Source organism: Camelus bactrianus, chromosome 3 (genome assembly GCF_048773025.1).
Source record: "Camelus bactrianus isolate YW-2024 breed Bactrian camel chromosome 3, ASM4877302v1, whole genome shotgun sequence".
Taxonomy (NCBI): domain Eukaryota; kingdom Metazoa; phylum Chordata; class Mammalia; order Artiodactyla; family Camelidae; genus Camelus; species Camelus bactrianus.
This window is the reverse complement of record NC_133541.1, coordinates 66,546,691-66,569,666: the sequence shown is the minus strand read 5'-3', so window position 1 is coordinate 66,569,666 and position 22,976 is coordinate 66,546,691. Positions and strand designations below refer to the sequence as shown.

General features: G+C 37.9%; 1 protein-coding gene and 1 long non-coding RNA gene across 7 annotated transcripts in view; one reads left to right on the top strand and one right to left on the bottom strand.

Annotated features, from left to right (window-relative positions):
• The window catches only part of RHOBTB3 (Rho related BTB domain containing 3), a 47,433-nt gene extending 45,822 nt beyond the window's left edge, over nt 1–1,611 (bottom strand). Inside the window, exons 1-2 of the mRNA XM_010949551.3 lie at nt 1,073–1,611; nt 663–888 (exon numbers count right to left, since the gene is read on the bottom strand). Of these exons, the coding sequence (XP_010947853.1) occupies nt 663–888; nt 1,073–1,074 (228 nt within the window). The 5' untranslated portion in view covers nt 1,075–1,611. The remainder of the gene's footprint in view (nt 1–662; nt 889–1,072) is intronic.
• On the top strand, nt 665–22,976 carry LOC105064576 (uncharacterized). 6 transcript variants are annotated; one of them, XR_006722757.2, is made up of 7 exons: nt 665–806; nt 2,529–2,584; nt 3,925–4,025; nt 4,442–4,623; nt 11,472–11,614; nt 20,858–20,994; nt 21,675–22,976. It is a non-coding gene; the product is annotated as an uncharacterized LOC105064576 (long non-coding RNA). The 6 variants fall into 6 exon arrangements; XR_834867.3 differs by lacking the exon at nt 665–806 and adding an exon at nt 898–1,064; XR_006722756.2 differs by lacking the exon at nt 665–806 and adding an exon at nt 980–1,037.

The window sequence follows — 22,976 nt, the reverse complement described above, 5'->3', positions numbered from 1 at the left end:
TTTAAAATCCCAGAACAGTATTAGTAATATTTCTGATTTATGAGTCATTAAAAACAAATGGCTAAATATATTAAGAGTATCTGCATTATTAAAACTAAAAGCACTAATTAAAATTTTCAACGGTGGATAGTGCTATAAATGAGTCGTTTAAAATTAATTCTCAGTCTCTCCCTGTCTTTTCTCCTCCTTTCCAGGGGTCCTATTTCTGAGCTGTCTCAGTGAAATGCATTTTTGCTGTGCTGAGCTTTCAGAGAGCTTTATTTTTAGAACACTAGTATTACTATATCACCCACAGGGTAGGCATGAAAGATATTGCTCTCTGCTGGTGAAACTCAGTGACCCTGTCCCTTAGGGTTGGCACATTTAACTGTCAGTTGTCTACCAAGGGACAACCCACGGTCGTGAAGTGTATGCGTAAGTGCTTCACGTTCCCACTGGGGCTTCTTGCCTTCTAAGAGCCTTCTAAGAGCGTTCTTTGACTAGGCTGGCTCCTGCCCAATGAAACGAAGGACCAAAGATTTCTCCCAAAATGTTTAAAAGCTCTACCCAGGTGACCGGACGGTCCATATTCGTGAAAGGGGAAAAGGAGGGAGGAGAAAAAGAAGGAAATAAAGAAAGAAAAGCTCCGTCGGCCTCTGCACAGAGCAGCTGTGGCCCCTTACCCAGACAGGACAGTCGTGGACCACTAGCTTGACATTCCCAAATGCGCTGGCCTGATACTCGGTGAACACCGGACGCGCGACCGTGCTGGTCGCGTTCAGCAACAAGCTGCTTTCGTCTCCTGAGACCAGCGGGCTTCTCCCCAGGTAAGTGCGGATGAGCCCCGACGGCCGATTGTCCTGGTGAAACGCGTCCCCCTCGTTCCCCAGCGCCACGATGTGAATGGACCTACGCGACAGAGACGAGGGCGAGGGGGAGAAGAGGCGCGTGGTCAGCGCGAGGATCACTTTCAGCAGAACAGGAAGTGCGGGGGGGTGGGCAGCGCGCGGCGAGGATGGCACGAGCCCCTCGCCCTGGGGCGCACCGCACGCGCTGAGGTAGAGACAATGGCAGGACCGCGATGCGTACGTACATGATCTCAAATCCAAGGGCAGGGCGGCGACTCGGAGAAAAGAGGCTCCTCACGGCCTCTTGCGGCCCGTCGGCGGCGTATTTGCCCGCAATCAGTTCATCCCCGGCCGCGTCCCCCTAGCGCGCCTCCACAGCTGCGCGGCCGACGCAGCGCGGGCCGGCGCGAGCCAGCGAGCGAGCGAGCCAGGGGGGCCGGGGGCGTGCGAGTCCGGCCGTGTGCGCGCTGCCAGCCAGTCAGGAAGTGCCCGGAAACATCCCCCGCCGCTGAGAGTCGCCGGGCGCCGCAGCCCCGCTCCGCCGCGCTCCCCCGGCCCGGCAGCTGTCGCCTCCTGCTGCTGCTGCTGCTGCTGCTGCTGCTCCTGCTGCTCCTGCTGCTCCTCCTCCTTCTGGCCCAGAAGGGGTGAGGAGAAAAGCCGGGCCTCCGCCCCCTCGGCGGGCTGGGCAGGCGGGAGCAGCACGTGCCGGCCTTGGGGGTCGGGCGGACGTGGGGGCCGCGCTCCCCGCTGAGGCCCCGGAGCCCGGGCTGCGGCCGCCGGATACAAAGGAGCGGCCCACACGGGGCGCCGCGGAATATAAATTAATAAATACAGCGCCCCAGTCTGGGAGCTCCCGATCGCCAATCCGCCTGCAGCAAGTTTGTTCAACTCGAAAGGCTGTAACCAGAGCCAGGAAAGGGGGGTGGGGGTGGGGCGGTGAGGCCCCTGCTCCCTAAAGACTGGAAGAAAAGAGGTGAGGGAAGCTGGAGACTCCAGCCCGCTGGTCGCTGCAGCCGCCCGATTTTTTTTCTCCTCTTGGTCTTGATCAAAAGTGGTTTACCACGTCTGCCGCTTTATCTTTCGTCAACATGTACTACAGCTGTTTTCTAGAATCATACTTGTCAGAAAAACATAAAGGCAACATTCATGCTGGTGCAGGAATGGTTCTTTGTTCGCACACCAATTAATTCTCTAATACCAATTTGGGAGGATTAGTTACTACTTCAAGCTATATTTAGCATCTTTTACCAAAAACTGTTTTTTTTGTTTTCTAAGTATTGCGGTTCTTACTGCGATAGTTTCAGAAAGTAGTTACGTGTGAGGTGTTTAACGTGTTTACAAGCTAAACGCTAGTTTACTGGGAGGTTTTTGAATAGACATTATGGCTACATGTTTAACAGCGCCTCAGACCAACTGAAAAAATAATGATCATGCTAATGGCAAGGATACTTTAGATTCTTTGATGATAAGGCACTGAAGTAAAGGTTATGAATGTCCCTGAAGGGCCTCAGACTACCTCAGTGCAAATGAACACTGGAATCCACCAATTCCAAAAAGGGCCAGAGTTTACTCTGGGGCTCCACTTCTCCCTAAACATGAAAATTCTTACAAGTGCTCTGTGTTGAAAGAGTTCTTGTTTATCTCTTATTTATTTATTTATTTAGCCCTACTTTAACGTGTTGCTGTTTCTTTTCTCAACAGAGCTATTTTGAGGGTATGGAACAGGAGGTGCTGAGTAGTGCAGTGAAAAGACTAGGGTAAGAGGCCTTGGGAATGTGAACAGCATTTTATTATGGGCCCTGGTTGCTCTGCTGAAAGTAGTTTAATAGTTTCTCATGCTCAGATACGGTATATGGGAGGCATCCTTTATATAGTCACTGATTTTTTAAAAAATCTAATTTCTGTTTGCACTCAAGTGTAATTTCTCTTTTAGTCTCTAGAATCTAAACTATCCTGAAATATTTAAGAATACAAGATCACATTTTCTCTTGGGTCATCAGTTCCTTCTGGTTACCACAAGTCAAAAAAACAAAGACACTGAAATGGATGAATGGATAGAGAAAATGTGGTATATTACACACAATGAAATATTTAGCCTTAAAAGAGAGAGAGATCCTATTGTATGTTGCAACGTGAATGAATCTTGAGGGCAATAAGCTAGTCATAAAAAAGACAAATACTGCATTATTCCACTTATATGAGGTATCTAAGGTATTCAAACTCTTAGAGGCTGAGGGGAGAGGGAAATGAGTTCAATGAGTATAGTTTCCTTTTTGTAAGATGAAGATGTCTAAAGATCTGTTGCAAACAAGGTGCATACAGTTAACATTAATGCACACTTAAAAATGGTTAAGATGATAAGTTTTATGTTATATGTTTTTTACCACAATACAGAGAGGGAGAGAGAGAGCTTGAGTGTTAGAGTTGGCTGGGAAGTGGCAGAAAGGGAAGCAGCATTCATTTTTCTCTCAGTTATTGAGCATGTGATACAGGCTTATGCTGGGAAGGCATGGGAGATACTAAAATACACAAGACTCAGTTCCTACCTTTGGGAAGCTAAATCTATTATTAATGGTCACTATATTATGAATATTAATGCATCCATTTCAATAGTGAAAGCATACTGATTCCTTAAAAATTATAATACAGGCTTATGCATTCAGTAATAGAGGTAGTTACAAAGTATGAGGATAAAGTCGAATGAACATTAAAAAGAGATCAGTGCCTTCAGAGAGAAGTTCATGGAGGAAGTAACCATTGTCTTAGGTATTAAAAGATGAGGAGCTTGCTAGATTTGGAGGAAGGGAAGGTTAGAAGCATTGTAAAGAATGGACGAACATCATATGCAAATCACATGCAAAAGTGTAGAGGCATGGAAGATTGTGGCTTGTTCAGGGAACAGCAAGAGCTACAATTAGTGCTGTGTTCTGATCCCTTTATTATAACAGGCAGAAAAAAGAGTGGTAGAGACTTCCTAAGAGATTTCCAAAGTCAGACCTGGTGATACTCAAGTTATAGATTGGGAATCCCTTAGACCAACCTTTGTATCTATGACAAAGCCTGATTGGATGCTCACCAAACCCATTTTCTCTTCCAGGACCCATAGAAGAACTACATTTCCCAAAGTGTTTGCATGTACATAGGGCCCCGTGATTAATTCTTACTAGTGGAATATGACCCCTGCTGAGCAGTGAAGAGGTATGCCTTCTCCATTTTTTTTTTTTATCTTCCGTCTACCAACTGAATGAAGCCAGATCAACCTTGAAGCCATGTGTTTGAATTTGTTAATCTACAGCATGGGTCCCTGAATGACTGATTATAGCAGAAGCTCCTCACAGCATGCATTGTACTTTGATATGAGTGAGAAAATAGATCTTAAATATTGAGTTAAGCCAGACATTTTGGAGTCAATTATTACACCAGCTAGTATTACTTATTTTGGTTAATATAATATCACAGATGGTCCATTTCCTGGTATCTTAAAGACTCTTTTCATAATTATTTTAAGACTACTTTAAAAATAATTATTTCCCCTTTATTTACAAATTTTATTTGGTTTATATGTTTGTAGTTTCCCTCATTAATAGCATTAATTTTTTTTTCACTTTTACCAGAGTGTAACAAATTGGATTATCATATGTCCTCCAACCTCAAGGTCACTGTGGAACACACAAGGAAGGTCCTTCAGCCCAAACAGTATGTTTGTCTATTTTCGAGGCTGGAATGCAACCATTTCATATTCATTCTGCTGGATGTTCTTACCCCCAGATGAAATGTAACCACATGTCAGTGTAAGGTACGTGTAAGATAACTTGGCCAGCTATTACTGGTCCCCGGATTGTGAATATTTATATTCCAGCCTTTGGAAATCATGCTAGCTCCTTAATGACTAGAGAGAAAACAAGTGTTGGTAAGGGCAGGTCTGAAGAGCTAGGCTTGGAGTAAGATTTTCCAACCATATTTCAAGGAAACTAGGTTTCCACCAAGGAATCTGAGGAGGTGGGGGAGAAAGATGCCTAGGGAGATCTGAGCACCTCCCCATTTCATCTCAGTCAGTCAGAGCAGTCTTATTGACATCTTTATTTTTTTTTTAATTAGAGTTTCATGTTTATTTTCATTAAAAAGGAGGGATTTCTAACGTTAAAAACAAAATTTTAGGGGAGTAGAAAATGACTACTGGAATTCCAGAATAAAGTATTGAATTTTTATTTACAAACACATATTTTTTACCAAAAATTTTTAAAAAAGGGGAAAGAAATTAAGCTCTCCTAATATTTAACATGACTATTGGTAGTGGCACCCCAACCTGATCTGTAAGGGGGCAGGCTCCCGGGGCGTTCTGGGGAGAGGGTGGGAGCACAGCAGCACACAGCTGGGGGAGGCGAGGGCTCTCTGCTTTGTTCACTTTCAACGTATTGCCACATGTTGCAGTTTCTGTATCTGACTAAATGGATTTATGGATGATGTTTAAGTAAACTATTACAGCATGGACCAATGGAGACAGTGTTAATAATGCAAGAGCAAGCAAATGCCATGGGCTGAGTGGACGTTTCTGGCACCCTTTGGGAGCCACACTGCAAGATCAAAAACTAACAGCTGATCAGACCTGACAAGAAGTTGGCCATAATGATTAAAATGATTTTTAAAACTGTTTTAAGTATGAATTTACATTTACTTTTGCTAACATCAACTTTACCCAAAGTATGTATTATAGTTAATAGATAATGATGCTCTGAACAAGTCACAATTAGCTAACTACTTAAAAACTAGACATCCAAACTCCAGTAGAAAGCTCAACAGTATTTCCAGCATATTTAAGGGATGTACGATTCAAGCCAATACTTTAAAGAAAACTCACCAATTATAAATACCATGAAGCCTCTTCTGAGCTTTCTTAAAAATGAAAAGTCAAAAAGCAACACACCAGTGGGAAGACAGTTTTCTTCTTGTGAAGAGAAAAATATTTGAAATAATATATGGAACACAAATGGGAAAAAAATGCATTCCTTTGATAGCAAATATCTTGAAAACATGCATATAAAACATTGCTAAAGACTCAAAAACACAAGTTTGGAACATGTTGCACAATGTGGGGAATTTATTGTAAGGTTAAACTGAAAGCACAGAAGTTTTTAATATGTCTCATGCTATGGTATATCATAGATTCTGTTTCAGTGTGGTATTTACTAGATTGTGTTTCAATTATGAAATACATTTTTAAATGACAATTCTGTGAACCACTGAAGGAAAGCTATAGTAGAGAAGATATTCTTTTTCTATTATATCTTTCAATGATATATGCAATAATAATTGACTTTTAAAAAATAAAAGCTGTGTTTTATGCAAAAGTTGTGTAAGGGTAACCACTGATGGATGAGTTACTTAGATTAAAAAAAGGGTTTTTTTAAAGAAAGGAAGGATTCCAAACTAAAGTTGCAGTGAGAGCAACAACATGAAACTCATTTAAGATATATCTCATACACCAGTTATTCCAGCAAAGAAGCTGGAGCCAGAAACTGAGGTTAATTTTGTTAAAAACAAGACTTGTATAGCAGTTTTTTAAAAAAAAAAATTCTTCACTGTGAATATAACACACATACAGAAAAGTGCATAATACCTGTGCACATAGTTAATAATTGTAAAAGAAACATTCCTAAGCAATCTCACAGGCCAGAAAATAGAGCATTATCAGCATTCATGCAAGGGTGCACACACTCACACTTCCACACACACAGACATACACACATACCACTGGTGCCCCTTCTCAGTTACGGTCCTCTTTTTTTTTTTTCTTAGAGATAATCATAAGCCTGACTTTTGTGATGATTATTTGTTTATTTTTCCATACAGTTTTACCACCTATATGTGCATTCCTAAACTAATATTTTGGTTCTTTTCTTTGAATTTCATATAAGTGATATCACACTATAACACATTCTTTTGTGTCTTTGTTCTTATTCTCATCATCATTTGTAAGATTCATTTATGCTGTTGTAGGTGTGGTTTATCCCTTTCATTCCTTTTTATTGCTGAACAGCAACCAGTGCATATATAAATAATCATTATCCACTCCATTGTAGATGGACATGTAGGTTATTTCTGATTTTTGCCTATTACAAATAAAGTTGCTAGGATCACTCATTTTAAAATATAGTATCTTGGTAGGTCTGCTGGGTCACAGAGAATGTGTGTGTACAACTTTGGTAGATAATACCCAGCTGATTTCAAAAGTGATTTTAAGTATTATACTCCCAAGAGCAGGGCGTGAGAATTCTCCCTATATTCCTTTACATACTTAAATATATTTACTATATACCAGATATCATATTAAGTGCTTTACAAATATTGACTTATTTAATTCTCATAACAACCCTTTTGAGAAAGATCTATTACTATCCAAATTTACAGGAGAGAAAATTGTGGCATGGAGAGGCTAAGTAACTTGTCCACAACTGTAGAAGTAGTGAGAATCCAGGAGCTGGCATTCTAACTTAGACAACTGGCTTCAGGCTCTGTGCCATTACCTGCTATGCTATGTTGATATTTGAAAATATTTCCTTTGTTATGTAATTTTTGTGATTTAAAAAATGTATGTAACCTATAAAAACTCTGATATCGTATAGAATTTTTGGATCCACTTAAGTAACATTAGGCAAGATGGAAATGTACACATCAGATTTAACCACAATCTTTGCAAAATGAGTGATGAGACTGAAAAATAAGTGTGATTTAGTAACCCAGCTAATGAAGTAGTTCTTCCATTTAAATGCCCATATTTTTGTGAACTCTTTTCAGAGAGCCTTTAAATAAACTGAATATAAAAGCAGGTATCTGCATTGTTGTATCACAAAATGTTGAACCAAGATTTAAAAAATGAGGCATATTCAGTTATTGTTCTCCTTAAAAGCTTTGTTAACAGTAACATTTTAGAGAAAAGAATACTTTGTATTATTAGTAGTAATACATTTTAAAATTATTTAAAATATGACTTACTTCAATCTCATCTATTTAAAATTTTCTGTTTCAGTATGTTTTATTGTATTCATAATATATTAACAGTAATATATGCACATCAAATTTATAAAGATTGGGGATATGCTCAAAATTCTTTCTGATAGGGAGTTCAGTCAAAAAAGGTTTGGAGACCACTAGTCTGGCATCTAAGGCTGTGCCCTAGAGAGCAAGCTTAGAAGGATACCACAGTGGAGTCCTGGGCTGCCAGGAAGCAGAACAGGGCACCAGGCTGGCTCCTGGGGCGAAGGAGGCTGTGAGAGAGGAAGTAAAGGGGAGATAGGAGAAGCTAACACAGATAAACTGCAAACCTACTTGCCTAGAAATCAGCCCAGTGAAAAATGTATTTGTATTGTTTTAACTAATCTAATGAGAGAGATAAAGTTTGCAAATTTACAGAAAAATCATAAAATTCAAGATTAACTTTTTTTTTTTTAACAAGAGCTTGCACGTATGTCACGTAGAGCAACCTCAGCAAAGTCATGTACCAGGGTCAGTAACCATACAGTCAGTCAGTCATGAGAAAAGTTGACTTTACTCATTTTATTACCTGTATAATTCTTCCCAGAGAGATAGTCAACAGTTTTCTTCTAAACTGTGGATTTCTTCTAAACTGCAAGGCTGCATTATCATCCGTTCTGTTTGGAGAAGCTAAAGTGAAAATAAAGTGAGTTATCTGTTTGCAAAATCCAAATATCCTAAATTCTTTCAGAAAAGGTCTAAAATGTTCATTGGTTTGTCTGAAATTATATTATCCACCCACCCCTATAATTGTGCCTAATCATGTTTTTGAAACAATTGTCCTGTTTTTCAGTTAATGTTACTTTAAAAAATGCCAGAACATATGTTCCTTGAAATCAGGATTGCCTGTTTCTCACCAATATTTTTCAAAGGTGTGAACTTCAAAGAAACCTAGTTGGTTGGTCTTTAATATGCCTGCTCTGTTATTTAGTCCTGGAAAAATATACATGCAAGTATCATAATCAAGCACTGTTGACTGGGTCATTTATTTATGCATACTATTTTTTGAAGTTTTCCATTTGTAGCCATACAGAAATACAGGATATTAGATTTAAATGGTGTAATACTTTGCTGATAGACCTCCTTTTTGAAGAACTCGAATACATTAAAAAACAGATTGTTTTCAATATTTCTATCATCTGGCTCTAGCTTTAACTGTAATAAAAGTTACGCCAGTTCCAGTGGTAAATCCCTGCTAAATCTTTCCCCATCTCGTGTGCTCCTTTTACTTGCCCTGTTCAGGTACGTGCATCTCTGCCAAGGCCACCTGCTGGGCATGACCCCACCTGGGGCATTTCACAAGCACACTTTCAGATGTTCTCCTTTTTCATTCAACAGCCATCACGAGCTGCTTAATGTGACTTCTCCCCTCACACGTTGCTGCTGATCTTATTTTTCTAGACTTGCTTTTTACTTTTCACTTCTGAGTTTATAATCCTGTCTGCCGCGACAAACTCTTTTTACAGTGAACAGAAATTGAAATTTTCTTAATGATCTTTTTATCTGAGGAAATCCCTACTGATACCATTAAATACTAAGTTGGCAGCTTGTATCCTTGGTGAATATTCCTTTTGGCATTCTCACAGATCACCTAGCTAATGTGAAGGGCAATGTTTTCTCTTTCTTTTTTCCCCCGCTTCTCACTCTCTCCAGAGATCCCCGGGGCCTCATTCTTACTGACACTCCTCACCACGCTCTTGTTTAGAACCCATTCAATTTAAAAAATCTAAATCTGGGATTTGAGAATCATTTTTGTTGAGGATTGCCTTCTCTTACCTTCAAATTAAAACATTGCGTGTGATTATTCTCATCTCTCTAGCTATACTAGCAGTTTCTCTCCCTTTCCCCCACCCTGCTGTAGCCAGATCCAAACCCCCTTTCCAACCAATAGCTGCCCTGCTCCCACAGGGCTGATACAGTTTCTGCTAATGGGGCTTGTGCCACATGCTCCCTCAAGATGTTCTGGTGTCACAAACTCCTTTCTGAGTTAGGACCAGGCTGAGACCAGGCAATTCAATCTACATTAAAAGGCATTCAGGCATTTCTCAGTGAAGTGATAAATAGGAAGAACAAAAAGCAAAGGTGCTTCTGGACCAATCCCAGTGGCAAGTAGAGCTTCAGACTTTCCACTGAACATCCCTTAAATGAGAGGTATTTGAGCAAAGCCACTAACATTCCCATCTGCAACCTCCCACCCAGGTAGCAGCATAAGTCGCCCACCACAAACCCAGGATTTTTTTGTCTTCTCAAGTTTTGCCTTTAAGCCATAGCATATCATTTGTTGATTTAATATAAAAATAAGAATTACCAATTAAAAAAAGTTTTAAAAATAATAAGAATTAAATTATTTGACATTAGGTAAAGTTAAAGGATGGGTATTGTATATACTGTGACTTCTTTCACATACCATGGTTTAATACCATGGAAATTGACAAATCTTAGGGAGAATTTGTGAAATTCTGAGGGGTGAGAAAACTCTTTCCTTCTAATGAAATCTGGAAAGAAATGATATTTTGTTGAACTAGTTAGTTAAAACTATCTTTTTGTGGGTGAACTGAAACAGAAGAATAATCAGTAATTATTACTGGAATGTTTGCCACGTTGGAAAAAAAATCTTGTTTTTATAGGTCATTATGTCTAACTCTTCAGAATTGTGGGAAAGTTCTATGATTCTATGAACAAAAAGAATGAGACACTCAGAAATGTGCAACCCTGGCATAACTCAAGAAGCAATGAAGTATAGCATAATACAAAAAATACAAAACAGGCCAAAAAAGCAGTTTCCTTTGCTTTGTTTTGTTTTGTTACAAGTGTTTTAGTACTCACTCACTAGCTGTAGCCTGAAAATGGAACAGTCTGTCACTAGGTCGCTACCCATGAACAGTCACAAGCTGTACACAATTAGTAACTCCTCACGCTAGACTCTAGAATTAGGAGGCATTTTTCAGCCAGTGTATTTTAGTAACTCACCATGATTTCTAATAAATTACTCGGTCCTCTTGCATTAACGATGATTACAACAATGTTTTGCTAACGACTCCTTTGTGTCTCAAAGATTTTTATTGCAGGAGGTCAAATTGATTTAAATAGAGTTGCTGTTCTAAACAACCATGCTAGAAATGTCACAGGGAGAGGCCAGCTGGGCTGCTCAGGCCAGCCTCAGGATGACATTGCCTCAGTCAAGTCACATTTTCCAGGGCTCATTCCTTGGTTTTGCAAGTCCAGAAACTTTATTTTGTCAGGGTGCCCAGAGTTGATCATACTCAAGGGATGAAGTTTGTGCTAACTCAATGCACAAGAGGCCAGTGTGTAAACTAGAATAACAATTTGTTCATTTATAATGAGAAGGTTAACTATCAAAGGGTCTTGAAATCTAGGATACGTGGCCAACCTTCTTTTCCCTGTAGGAAAGTCTACATGGGAAGCCCTTTGTTTCCCTTTCAGTTTAACAAACATTTATTAAGTACCTAAGGTACAGGTCATCTTGTTCCCAAGGATATTTTGCATTATGGCAGCACTGAATTATTATAGAGACAACATTTTCCAGAGAAAACTGCATTGAACAATTTATGCCTTGATCAGTTTTCTTAAGTCTTCCCTTCTAATTAACAGATACAGCCTTTTAGAAGAGACTAATGTCTGCTGCATGATGGAATTACCCACAAAGATCATCCAACAACCACATTCACAAAGCCACCTTCTAAATATGGTTATTAACCCAGAGCTTCAAAGGAATCTGATAACCTGCTGAACAGGTATGCAAACAACTATGTATAATACACATGTGTTTTTTACTACTAGATTCTCATATCAAGGAATGACCTAAAAACTCGAAGTCTTCCAGAGCCTACCCAGGCATCTAGGCCACCAGGACCACCCACTACTCAATATCAGGGTATTTCTAGGGCAAATTCTTCTTGAAAACTTTATAGCCAGTTTAACCTAACATGCCCTATTCCCTGATATCCTTATTACAGTTCCAGCTATACCTTATCCTGGTCATCTAGGTTTGCTTATGCTTTGCTTTCTGCCAAACTTTTCTAGTTTACCTTCTGGAATTCCAATCAGAGTGGAGGCGGAGAACCAGACCATTACTCCTCCAACCTCCTGAAGAACTTCTGTGCTTCTTAGATCCAAGAGAAACTATCCTCCCTTCTCCCTCTCTCCTGTCGCTATCATTTAGCAACCTTCCAATCAGCTGCCCACCTCACCCTCTTACACATATGCTGTTCGTTGTTTTTCTCTCCACCCCAGTAAATCCATAGTCTTCAGTGATGTCAGTGTCCACATGAATTATCCTTTCAACATCTTAGCCTCTTTATCTTCAGTGACTTTCACTTCTACTCCACTTCAACCCATCTGCTCCATGGTCAGAACACAGGTATTCTCACCCCCTGCAACTGCTACTGCATTCTAAACAATGCATTCCAATATTCTACAACCTGAACACGCAACTTTTCACCCTTCTGTTTCCATCACTCAGTTGCTCCTTGCTCATGCTCTTACAGAATCTCCAAACTCTGACCCTTCCACTTCCTCCCTCTCTGCTAGCCCTCTTCTGTCTTCATTTCCTTCCCTTTGCATTTGAGACTTCATAGTGCGTCTCTTATCGCTATGCTCACATGCCTTGTTCTATTGTCCTTCAGTCCAAAACCTCAACAACTCTGGATCAACCCAGGTGTCTAATTTTTTATACCCATCTCTGGATTGCTAAATTTTACTGTAGAAAATCACATAATTCTGCAGATTAATGGTGCTACAGATTCATGGTCTCCATCTTCAATCGGACATTCAGTACTGCCTGGCAAACCTAGTAAATGCTTTTGTTTTCAAAAGTGGCCCACACCTTCTCACTGTCCACCAAGTCTGACTTTGGCATCTTGCCCTCTTCTCCCGCCTCATGTTTTATGTCACACAGAAAAAGGAAGCATCAGATAGGGAACTCTCCTGAGCTTCCCATTGCTAAGCTGACAAATTTATGTGCAGCCACATACATCCTTTTTTTTCCCCTTTCAGTCACAGTGCAATAAATATCTTTCATCTTATTCAAGGTTAGTCCCTTTGGCTATGTGTGCTTCTCCTTTTGACTTTAAAGGGACTGCACGCCATCTATTTCCTCTTTTCCTCCTGTGTCTTCAACATTTACCTCTTTACTGATCTTTACTATCAGCATTTAAACATGTCCAAGTCTCCAGCTACTATTCTTTTCCCCTCTCTGGCTGGAAGCAATTTTTTTTTTTTTTAAGTTCTGAGTTATTTAGTTCTTTCACTGGTTAGGACTTACATGCTTGTCTGTAATAAATTTTCTAGTTTTTTAAACAGACTTGTTTTAAGTGTTACAAACTCGCTCACCTGGAAAATAATTACGATTTTTAGATTATTATACAAGTTCCTATTGTGGAGCATTGTTTTCTTATTTAAACTTTTAAATTATGAAATATACAAAAAAGCACAAGACATAAATGTATAGTTTAATGAATAATCATAAGACAAATACTCATTTAGCCACCATCCAATCAAGGAAATACCCCCAACCCATGTGTCTCTTCTGGGTCATTACCTTCTCAGCCTTCTGGAGGTGACCACCATTCTGAATTTTATGGTAATAATTTCCAAGCTTTTTTTTTTTTTTTTAATGAGTTTAACTCTTTCTTTGCCTGTCAAGGCCTGCTCTTCTCTCTTCTCCACCCTGCTCTGTATACTGGGAAGCTAGCTTGTATGAACTATATCAGCAGGCTCCTCTTCCTTTCTGGCTTCTAGTTGCATTTAAGCAATGGGGAGATCAGAGAGGGCAGAATGAGACAGGGTATTTCCCTCCCCTGGCTCCTCTCCTATAGCATCTCTCCAAGGGCTAACTGGACTGGTTTTGTCACCGACGGTACTCACTGGGGTCAGCCAGAGAAACAGAATCAACAGGGTATGTGAGTGTGGGTGTATACATATAAAAACACTGTTATATATACATACATATGAGAGAGAGAGAGATTTATTTTAAGGAATTGGATTATGTAATTGTGGAGGCTTGGTAAATCCAAAATCTGCAGGTTAGGCCAGCAGGTTGGAGACCTGGGGAAGAGTGTAGATCAAGTCCAAAAGCAGTCTGCCCTCAGACTTCCTTCTTAGTTGGGGAAGTCAGTCTTTGTTCTATTAAGGCCTTCAACTCATTGGATGAGACCCACTAATATTATGGAGGGTAATCTGTTTTACTCGAAACCCACTGACTTAAATGTTAATTTCATATTGAAAAACAGTATTTTAATAGAAATGCAGGAAAGATTTGACCACCTATCTGGGCATTATGGCCCATCCAAGATGACATATAAAATTAGCCATCATACCAATCAGAGGCCACAGCTCCTGTGAGACTTACCTCTTCATGCAACTGTCTCCTTCTGGGTTCCCTCAGCTTACCCCTTTATGCCTAGGGATCATTATGGCTCCTGCTGTTATGAGCCCTAGGACCCTGTACCATGCCTGCTAGCTTTTCCTAAACCCTTCCCACACCTTTTATTAAACAATCCTCAATTACCTGGCTTGAGTGTACCAATACACTACCCAAGTATGCAGTCTTAGAGAATTTAGTTGACTGCTTTTGACCTTAATATAAGTGGAGTCATGGTGTATGTATTCTTTTGTGTCATGCTTCCCTTGTTCAGTGTTATTTACAGAAGTTTTATCCATATTGTTATATGTAACAACAAGTCATTCATTTTCATTGCTATATAGAATTCTAGTACATGAATATACTATGGTTTATATATTGACTCTAGTATTGATGAATATGTGTGTTGTTTCCAGTTTTTGGCTATCATAAATAATACTCCTATGAACATTCTTGTACATGCACATATGTACACTATTTTTTCTACAGTATATACATAGGACTGAGATTACTACATTATGAAATATGCATACATTTAATTTTATGCAATAATGCTAGACAATTTTCCAAAGTGGTGGCTCCAGTTTACACTATACATGTAGTACATAAGTGAGTCTACATATTCACCAAAGTAACCATCTTATTTTCAGACCTTTGAATTTTCACCAGTTCCAGTGGGAATTAAGTCATTGTGATTTTAACTTGCATTTCCCTGACAAATAATAAGGTTGATTTTATTGGCCATTTGGATTTCTTCTTTCATGAGGTATCTATTGAAGTCTATTGTCCATTTTTATATTGGGTAGTTTTTTTTCCTTGATCTGAATTTTTGTATTCTAGATTATAGTCCTTTATTGGCTATATCTGTTACAAATGTGTCTTCTCATTCTTTTATCTTTTCATTTTCTTCAGTTTTCTAGTTCTTCAATTTAATGAGGTCAGTTTTATCAATATTTATTTTTTAGTTAGGACTTTTTCTGTCTTGTTTAAGAAGTTTCTTCCTAATCTGAGATCGTAATTCTTTTTCTGTATTATTTCAAAGATTTTATATTTCACCTTTCAAAGATAGGTCTTTTTTTTGTGATAAAAGTTATAACTTTTCTTTCTCAAAATATCTTTTTTTTAAACATTTTTTATTGATTTATAATCATTTTACAATGTTGTGTCAAATTCTACAAAGATAGGTCTTTAATCTACCTTGGAAATGACTTTTGTATATGTTGCAAAATAAATGTACAGGTTTTTCCTCCATATGGATATTGAGTTGTTCAAACATCACTTAATGAAAGAGTATCCTTTCCCTGCTGCTCTGCAGTGCCACATCTTTCATACATATAAGTGTTTATAAATGCATGGGTCTGTGCTTTTCATTGATCTATTTGGCAATCCTGCCAATACCATGCTGCTTTAATTATTAAAGTTTAAGGTAGCTCTTCCATCTAATTCTACTTTTTCAAGCGTCTCTTGCGGTTCTTGACTTTTTGCAATCCTATATAAATTTTAGAATCAGATTGTTAAGTTCCAGGAGAAAAAATCACTTGAGATTTTAATTAGGATTGCATTAAGTCTGTAAGTCAATTTGGGATTTAGTCTTCCAATTTATAAACATAGCATATCTCTCCATTTCTGTGGGTCTTCTTTAATGTTTTTCAATTAGTTTTATAATTTTCTCCATAGAGGTATTACCTGACTTTTTAAAGTTTATTCCTAGGTACTTGATATTTTATATGTTATTATAAAGGAAAACTTTTTCCTATTTCATCTTTTACCTGTTTGTGATTTTGATATTGATTTTTGCCTTCAGCAACTTTGCTAAATTCTATTATTTAAGGATTAATCCAAACTTCTTCAAAAGATTGTCTATGAGTCTCTCTTTCCTCCCATGCTACTCATTTCTCAGCTCACTACAATCTAGTTTTCATCCCCACCACTCCAGTCAAGCTGCTGTTTTCAGTTTCACCTTGCTGAAACTGTTTCAGCACTATTTCAGGGTCACCAACAGACTCCCTATTGCCCAATCCTAAAGACTCATCACGTTTCTCAAGATCTTGCAGACCTTTTCTCCCTTTTTGAAATGCCATCTTTTTTTCCTTCTATTACAAAGCACGCTCGTTGTTTTTTTCTCCCTCTCTGTGATCACTCTCAGGGTTACCTTGTTTTGCCAATCTTTTATCTAATGGCATTTCTTAGGGTTCTGTGCTAAACCTCTTCTCCTCTCATACTATACACTGTCCCTTCTGGAGCTCTTTCATCTCTTCTCATGGCTTCTACAATTGTCTACCATTGATGGTTCTCAAATTTCAAACTCTCAGACTCCAGATTTCTCTCCTGAGCATTAGATCTGTATATCCAGTTGCCTGGGCATCTTCACTTGATAGTTTCATTTCATTTTTTTAATATTCCTGCTTTATATTAAAGAGACAATGTGCTTTTTGCTAGCAAGAGCAAGGCTTATACAATTACTTACATAGTATAATGGGGAAGTGAAGGGTTAGGTCTTGCCATGTTGACCCTACTGTTTTGACACAGAGTGTTTTCACACAGAAGCATTTTTTTCATAAAAATATTAAATATCAGAAACAAACATTACTGAATCTTAGAATTCTATAGTCAGCTAAATTATCATCCAATAATAAAAGTGAAATAATTGAATAATTTTATGTCTGTAAGTTTTATAATTTTTATAAAAATGTATTATAAAAGAAATGCATGTTGTTATTTTATGTTTCAAATAAATAAATCAAAACACCCATTGATAACCACTTGATATGTATCCTTCCAGGTAGTTTATGTATATGTACATATGCATTTTTGTCAGACGGAATTATCCTAAGTAAACCATTTTTTTAGCAGTATGGTGTAAAGTCAATAAATACTTGCTCATTCTATTCCTAACTCATAGCACAGTGCAGGGTATATGGAAGGCATTCAGAAAATATCTGTTAAATGGAGGAATCCTATGTGATTGCTTTTGCCAGTATTTTTTCTTTTGGCATGTTTATGTATTTATTTACGATTTCTATATGAATTGAGGATTTTAGCCTTTTGATATATATGTTACAAATGCTGTTTTCCTCTATTTATATTTAATTTGAATTTTCTTTTTCCAATAAGTAGAAAATAACATTCAGCTTAATTGAATTAAAAGGTCATCTGATTTAATACAAATGGTGCTTTATTGAGACTTATAAATAAATAAATAAATAAATAAATAAATAAATAAATAAATAAATAAATAAATGCATACATACATACATACAATACGTGGGAGCAAAGTGTTAAATGCTCTTCAGTGGAGATTATGCTGTTTATTTAAATGAAGATATAGGAATGATTTCTAGATATTAGCATAGAATATGCCTAGAAGCAGTAAATGTTTGTGTCAGAAAGACTTGGTTCTTACCTCATTTCTGCCCCTCGGTTGCTGTGTGAGAGGGGAAAATCATCTAATGCCTCTGAGCATCTGTAAATTGGGAGTATTTAGGCCTCCCTCCCTGAGTTAGTGGCATTCTGTCTCTCGATGGGTACTTACAAAATGGATTCTTAAATATGAGAATAAACTGGGTTCAGCTTCTCTGCCCCAAATGTTAAGGTTTTATATATATATAAATAAATATATTCTGCTTTGTTTTTGCTGTAATTATTTTTAAACACTTGGGTTTTACTGTGTTATGTTTTGTACTTCTTGGAGAGGGGTTTTCTTCTCTACCAACTCTGTTGACTAAAAGCAAATACTTTGTGTTCTTAAGTTTTTCCCTTGAGAGAATCTTGGCATCATGAAATGGAACTACGAGTACAGTTTTACATGCAACAAGCTACTGAACCGTCCTTTAAGAATTTAAATTACTCCATTAACTTTAGTTCAGTAAAAGTAACATCATGAAGTGTTTTAGTTTACTCTTTTTTTCCCTAGAGCATTACTGAATTAGAAATCTAACTTTACTGTTCCTGTGTGTTGCCATCAATATGTAAAACCAAGGAAGTCTGTCAAGGTCTCTAATGTGACCACTGAATAAAGTCTATATCCCATGAACTCTTTTACAAAGTGGTGTTTACTCAGCCTGCAAATATTTACTTTAACATGGAGTTTACTTACATGGGTCTTCTACTAATGCTTTTGTCCAAGCACAAAGTCTTTTACTATTTTAGTGAAATTAATTACAGATTTTTGGGGGAGGGAGTAGGGGAATCAGTTTATAAGTAAGAATTTTCTTTTTCTTGGTAATTGACCTAATACTATTTTCTTCCTAAAGAGAGGAAGCTTTTTCCTTGTCTAGCTCAGGTCAGAGTATCACAAATTTTGATTTAATTAAGTAGGAATGAAACTCATGCTAATATACCCTATGTTGCCAGAATAGAAATGGTTCATGATGTTTTAGTTAAATTGTTGTTAAAAATAATGAGGTAACAGATATTTTCACTCAAAAATACAAGTTATTTTTGTTAGAATTATTAGCTTATTCTCCCATTACCTAACATACTGAAGCCCTTTGAAGGAAGCAGCCACATGTGGAAGCTATGTTAAAATCTTTCAAGCTAACAGGATGTTATTTACAAGAAGACAGTGATTAATTGCCTCACTAGTCACCTGTCAGATAAGGTAAGCAACTGACTCTAACTCAAAAGAATGAATGCAGTAACCACAAGTTTATGCTTTACATCAAGAAACCAAGTGACCTAGGAATGAGAATTCTAAAATTGTAGAACTGCAGGGTTATAAAGGACTTTAGAAATCATAACTCACATTTGACTAATAAGAACTTGGGGAACAATGGCTAAAGGTTACAGAAGAATCTGGCTCAATATATTCAACAGTGTAAAACATTTACAAGTTTCTTGCTAATTAAATACTTTAAAAATCTTTCTGATCTTTGCTCTATTTGGTTGTTTGAACATTAGGGAGTATCAGTGAACTACAAAAAAGTCCTTAAAAAAAAACTCCTGTGGTGTGGATTCTTCAAGTTACTTAAGTAACTGGAAGGAGGGGAAAAAAAAAATTAACAACTGATGAAAGAGTACATGAATCCATATATACTGTGATAACATGGCACAGAATTATACACATACATACACACAAGTGAGTGCATGTAAACCTGGTGAGATTTTAATAACATCAGTGGATTACACCAATTCCAATTTCCTGGTTTTCATACTGTACTATAGTTATGGAAGATGAAATCATTAGGGGAAACTGAGTGAAGTGTAAATGGAACCCCTCTACTACTTTTGCAACTTCCTGTGAATCTATGATTATTCCAAAGTAAAAAGTTTAAAAAATATGAACAGCTACTATGAGACTGCTCTTTTTTGTCATAATTAAATATTTATAAACTGTAAATGGTTAGAATTTAATATAAAAATAATTACAACATGTGATCTTGATTTATTCCTCACCCATCTGTCATTTGTTGTGTCTCCTTAACTGTAAATATACCCAGAAATCATCTCTTCTTGACATTCTTCAGTAGAAAACTGACTTCTATTCATGGTTTCAGGGAACAGCTCTATGATGAGGGCCCCCAGATCTTTCTGTCTGGCTCACATGTCCCATTTAAACTCCAACTCTTTACCAGGTTATTCCCACTAGAGCCTGGCATGGTATCTGATACCAAGTAGGCTCTCAAGAAATATTAGATGAACAAATAAATAAATGACTTTCCAAATATCTGTAGGATATTTGCATTTAGAGCCCCACTGTCACCTAAATTTGAAATGTAAAAAAACAAAATTAAACTAGTATTTTCTTCCTGCCACTCTTACCCACCCAACCCACTCATTCTGCCAAATGTCTGTATTTCTTCCATTTCTATTATTCTCCCATCCAAACAAGCTTTAAAAATTCAAGCTGCTTTTGACTCTTCCTTCTGTTTTATTTACCATATTATATCTAAGTAGGTACTTTTATGTTCCTTTTCCTCTCAAATATTCCTTACATTTGTCCATTTACCTCTATTTTGTCCCTATAGGGACCACTTTGGCCTCATTTTATTACTGTGTTCCTAATTTATCTCCTTGATCCTAATCTTTTTTTTTAATTTAAGCATTGTCAGTTTACAATGTGTCAATTTCTGGTGTGCAGCATGTTGTTTCATTCATATATACTTGTTTTCATATTCTTTTTTATTATGGTTACAAGATACTGAATATAGCTCCCTGTGCTATGCAGAAGAAACTCGTTTATGCTGATCCTAATCTTGCTTCACTTTCAATCTATCTTGCATGCTAATTGGAGCCTGGCTCCAATCATCCTGAAAACACCATCCTCCTAAACAGAAGCACATCTTGTCCATTCATTGAAACATGACCAGCAGGACCTCAGCCTGGCAAAAATAAGTGCTCAATAAATTGTTATTGTAACCACTTTATTACAAGAGTTGAATTCAGTAGGGTGCAGGCTGAAAGCATCTATCTCTTTTCATCCACTGTCCTTCAAACTGCACTGTCAATTTGTGCCAACTCACTGTGTTCCACCCTTGAATTCTCAGATAGGTTTTATAGATTTGCGTTTGTTCTCAGACAATAAACAAATAGTCTCTTTTTAGTAATTAGGGTCCAGTCTAGTGTAGTAATCCAAACTAATCTCATTCCATTTAAACTTCTTCTTTTTCATACCTAGGTTTGCTCCAGGCTTGGAAGTCTACAGTGGAGGAAGGAGGGAGCTGTGGTCAGCTTTTTTCCTCTGCTTAGTACCCCTTTTCTCTCATCAGTTGCTGTTTTGGGCCTTTTCAAAGCTGCAAGAGGGAAGGAGGAAAGGTAAGACGGGAAAAGCTCTTATTTACCTGTATGGTTGTGACTAGCATTGGTGTTCTCAGGAGTGGCAAATAGTCAAAGGTGACTGTGTCTCATAGAACCCTTCTAGAAACCTCCCACTGCATTTCTGGGTAGATGACAATACTGAGAAGCCCTTGGACTTTGATGGGCCTCTTCTCTCACACTGCCCCTTCAGGTGGAGTCTGTTTTGTGAGGATATCAGGCTGGCTCCCTTCACAGGTACCCACATCCAGTCCACTTGTTATCTATGGTCATACAGAATTGAGTGTGTGGTAAGATATTTTTCTCAAAAATGAAAAATGTAAGCCTGTCATTTCAAGGAAAACAAGTGACAGTGTTTACTGCCAATGATAAGCTTGAGCTTTAAAGCAAAACTTAGAATTTGGGAGAGCTTGCATCTGGCATCATGAGCTTGACAACTTGTGGTGGTTTTGTAGATACATCTCCACATTCTGTGATCCAGCTCTGCTCCAGAGGTGCAGCTTAGTTTCCCTCCCCTTTTGGCCTGGACCACTTCTAGTGAACTGAAGTGGCTAAATGTGATGAGCTATCATATTGAGATTAGGTTATAAAATCACTGGGGCTTCTGCCTTGGGTTGACGCTCTTATTCTTATTCAATCCCTTTCTCTCTCTCTTTCTCTCTCTCCTATCCCTGGGAAAGGGAAGCCAGCTGCCACATCATAGGGACACTCAAGCAAACTATGGAGAGACCCATATGGCAAGAACTTGAGGCTTGTAAACAACCATGTGAGTAAACCTGGAAGTGGATCTTCTGAAGCCTGCCAAGCAGCACATTGAGTGAGTTTGGAAACAGACTGACTCTCACTTGAGCCTTTAAATGACTGCAATTTCTTGAAAGACTTGGAGCCAGAACCACCCAGCTATGCCACTCCTGGATTCCTGACACACAGAAACTGTGAGATAATAATGGTTTTTTGTTTTAAATTGCTAAATTTGGAATAATTTTCTATGTAATAATAGATAGCTCTATTATCTCCCCCAAATTTAAAGGCTTTTCTGATAAGAGTGGTGGTGATATTAACAAAGGTGTTTTGTTTTGGCAGGGAGGAGGAGTCAGGGAGGTTGTTATATATTGTATAAACTAATGCAACATGTCAATGGAAGATCTGCATAACTCAGAGAACCAATATTATTAAAATGATCAATATATGATGTTCCAAAATCATGCTTTAATAAAAGATCCATTCAAAGTGCAAGACAGACTAATAAATTTTAATGTAACATAGTACATGGTTTCTACATTGCAGCTAACCTTTAGGAAACTATCACTCATTGAATGCTGGCATCAGATTAAAGAGGAATATCCACAATTATCTGGAAAGAGTATTGAATACTCCCTTTACAACTACATATCTGTGTAAGGCTGGACTGAACAATGTACTGCAACAGATTAAATTCAGACAATGTTCAGATGTGATTGCCATAGAATAGAGTTTAATGGGGAAAAAAAGGGGGGGTAAAGTACAAGACTTTGGAATGTGGAGAAACGGGGAGAAGAAGGAAGAGAAAACAGGATAGCCAGGGAAATAAAGGAAATCATCTTATGAAAGAAAAAGGCTTTCTTAAGTAGTACTGGCAATCAATATATCATATAGCATCAGATACTATAAAGCTTGAAAAGGGTGGAGACTGAGAAAACACTTAGAGTTGGTGATGGAGACTTTAAAGAAAATCCCTTACGGGGCCAGAATGCAAAGGGTTAATCTAAATGGGACGTTAGAAAGCTGAGAAAGCAAAAGGAAGAGAAAACTTTGGCTGGTAAGAAAGTTGCAAGATCTAAGGAACAGAGAGATCTAAATACCTGTCTTCCTACTGTTTGCTACATTGAAGAATTTTATCAACAGCCTGCTTTCTTTATACAAACCAAGAAAGGCCAATTTTGAAATGTATTCATCTGTTGTGCTTTAAAAATTGAATAGTTTAATGAAACTTTAGAAATGTT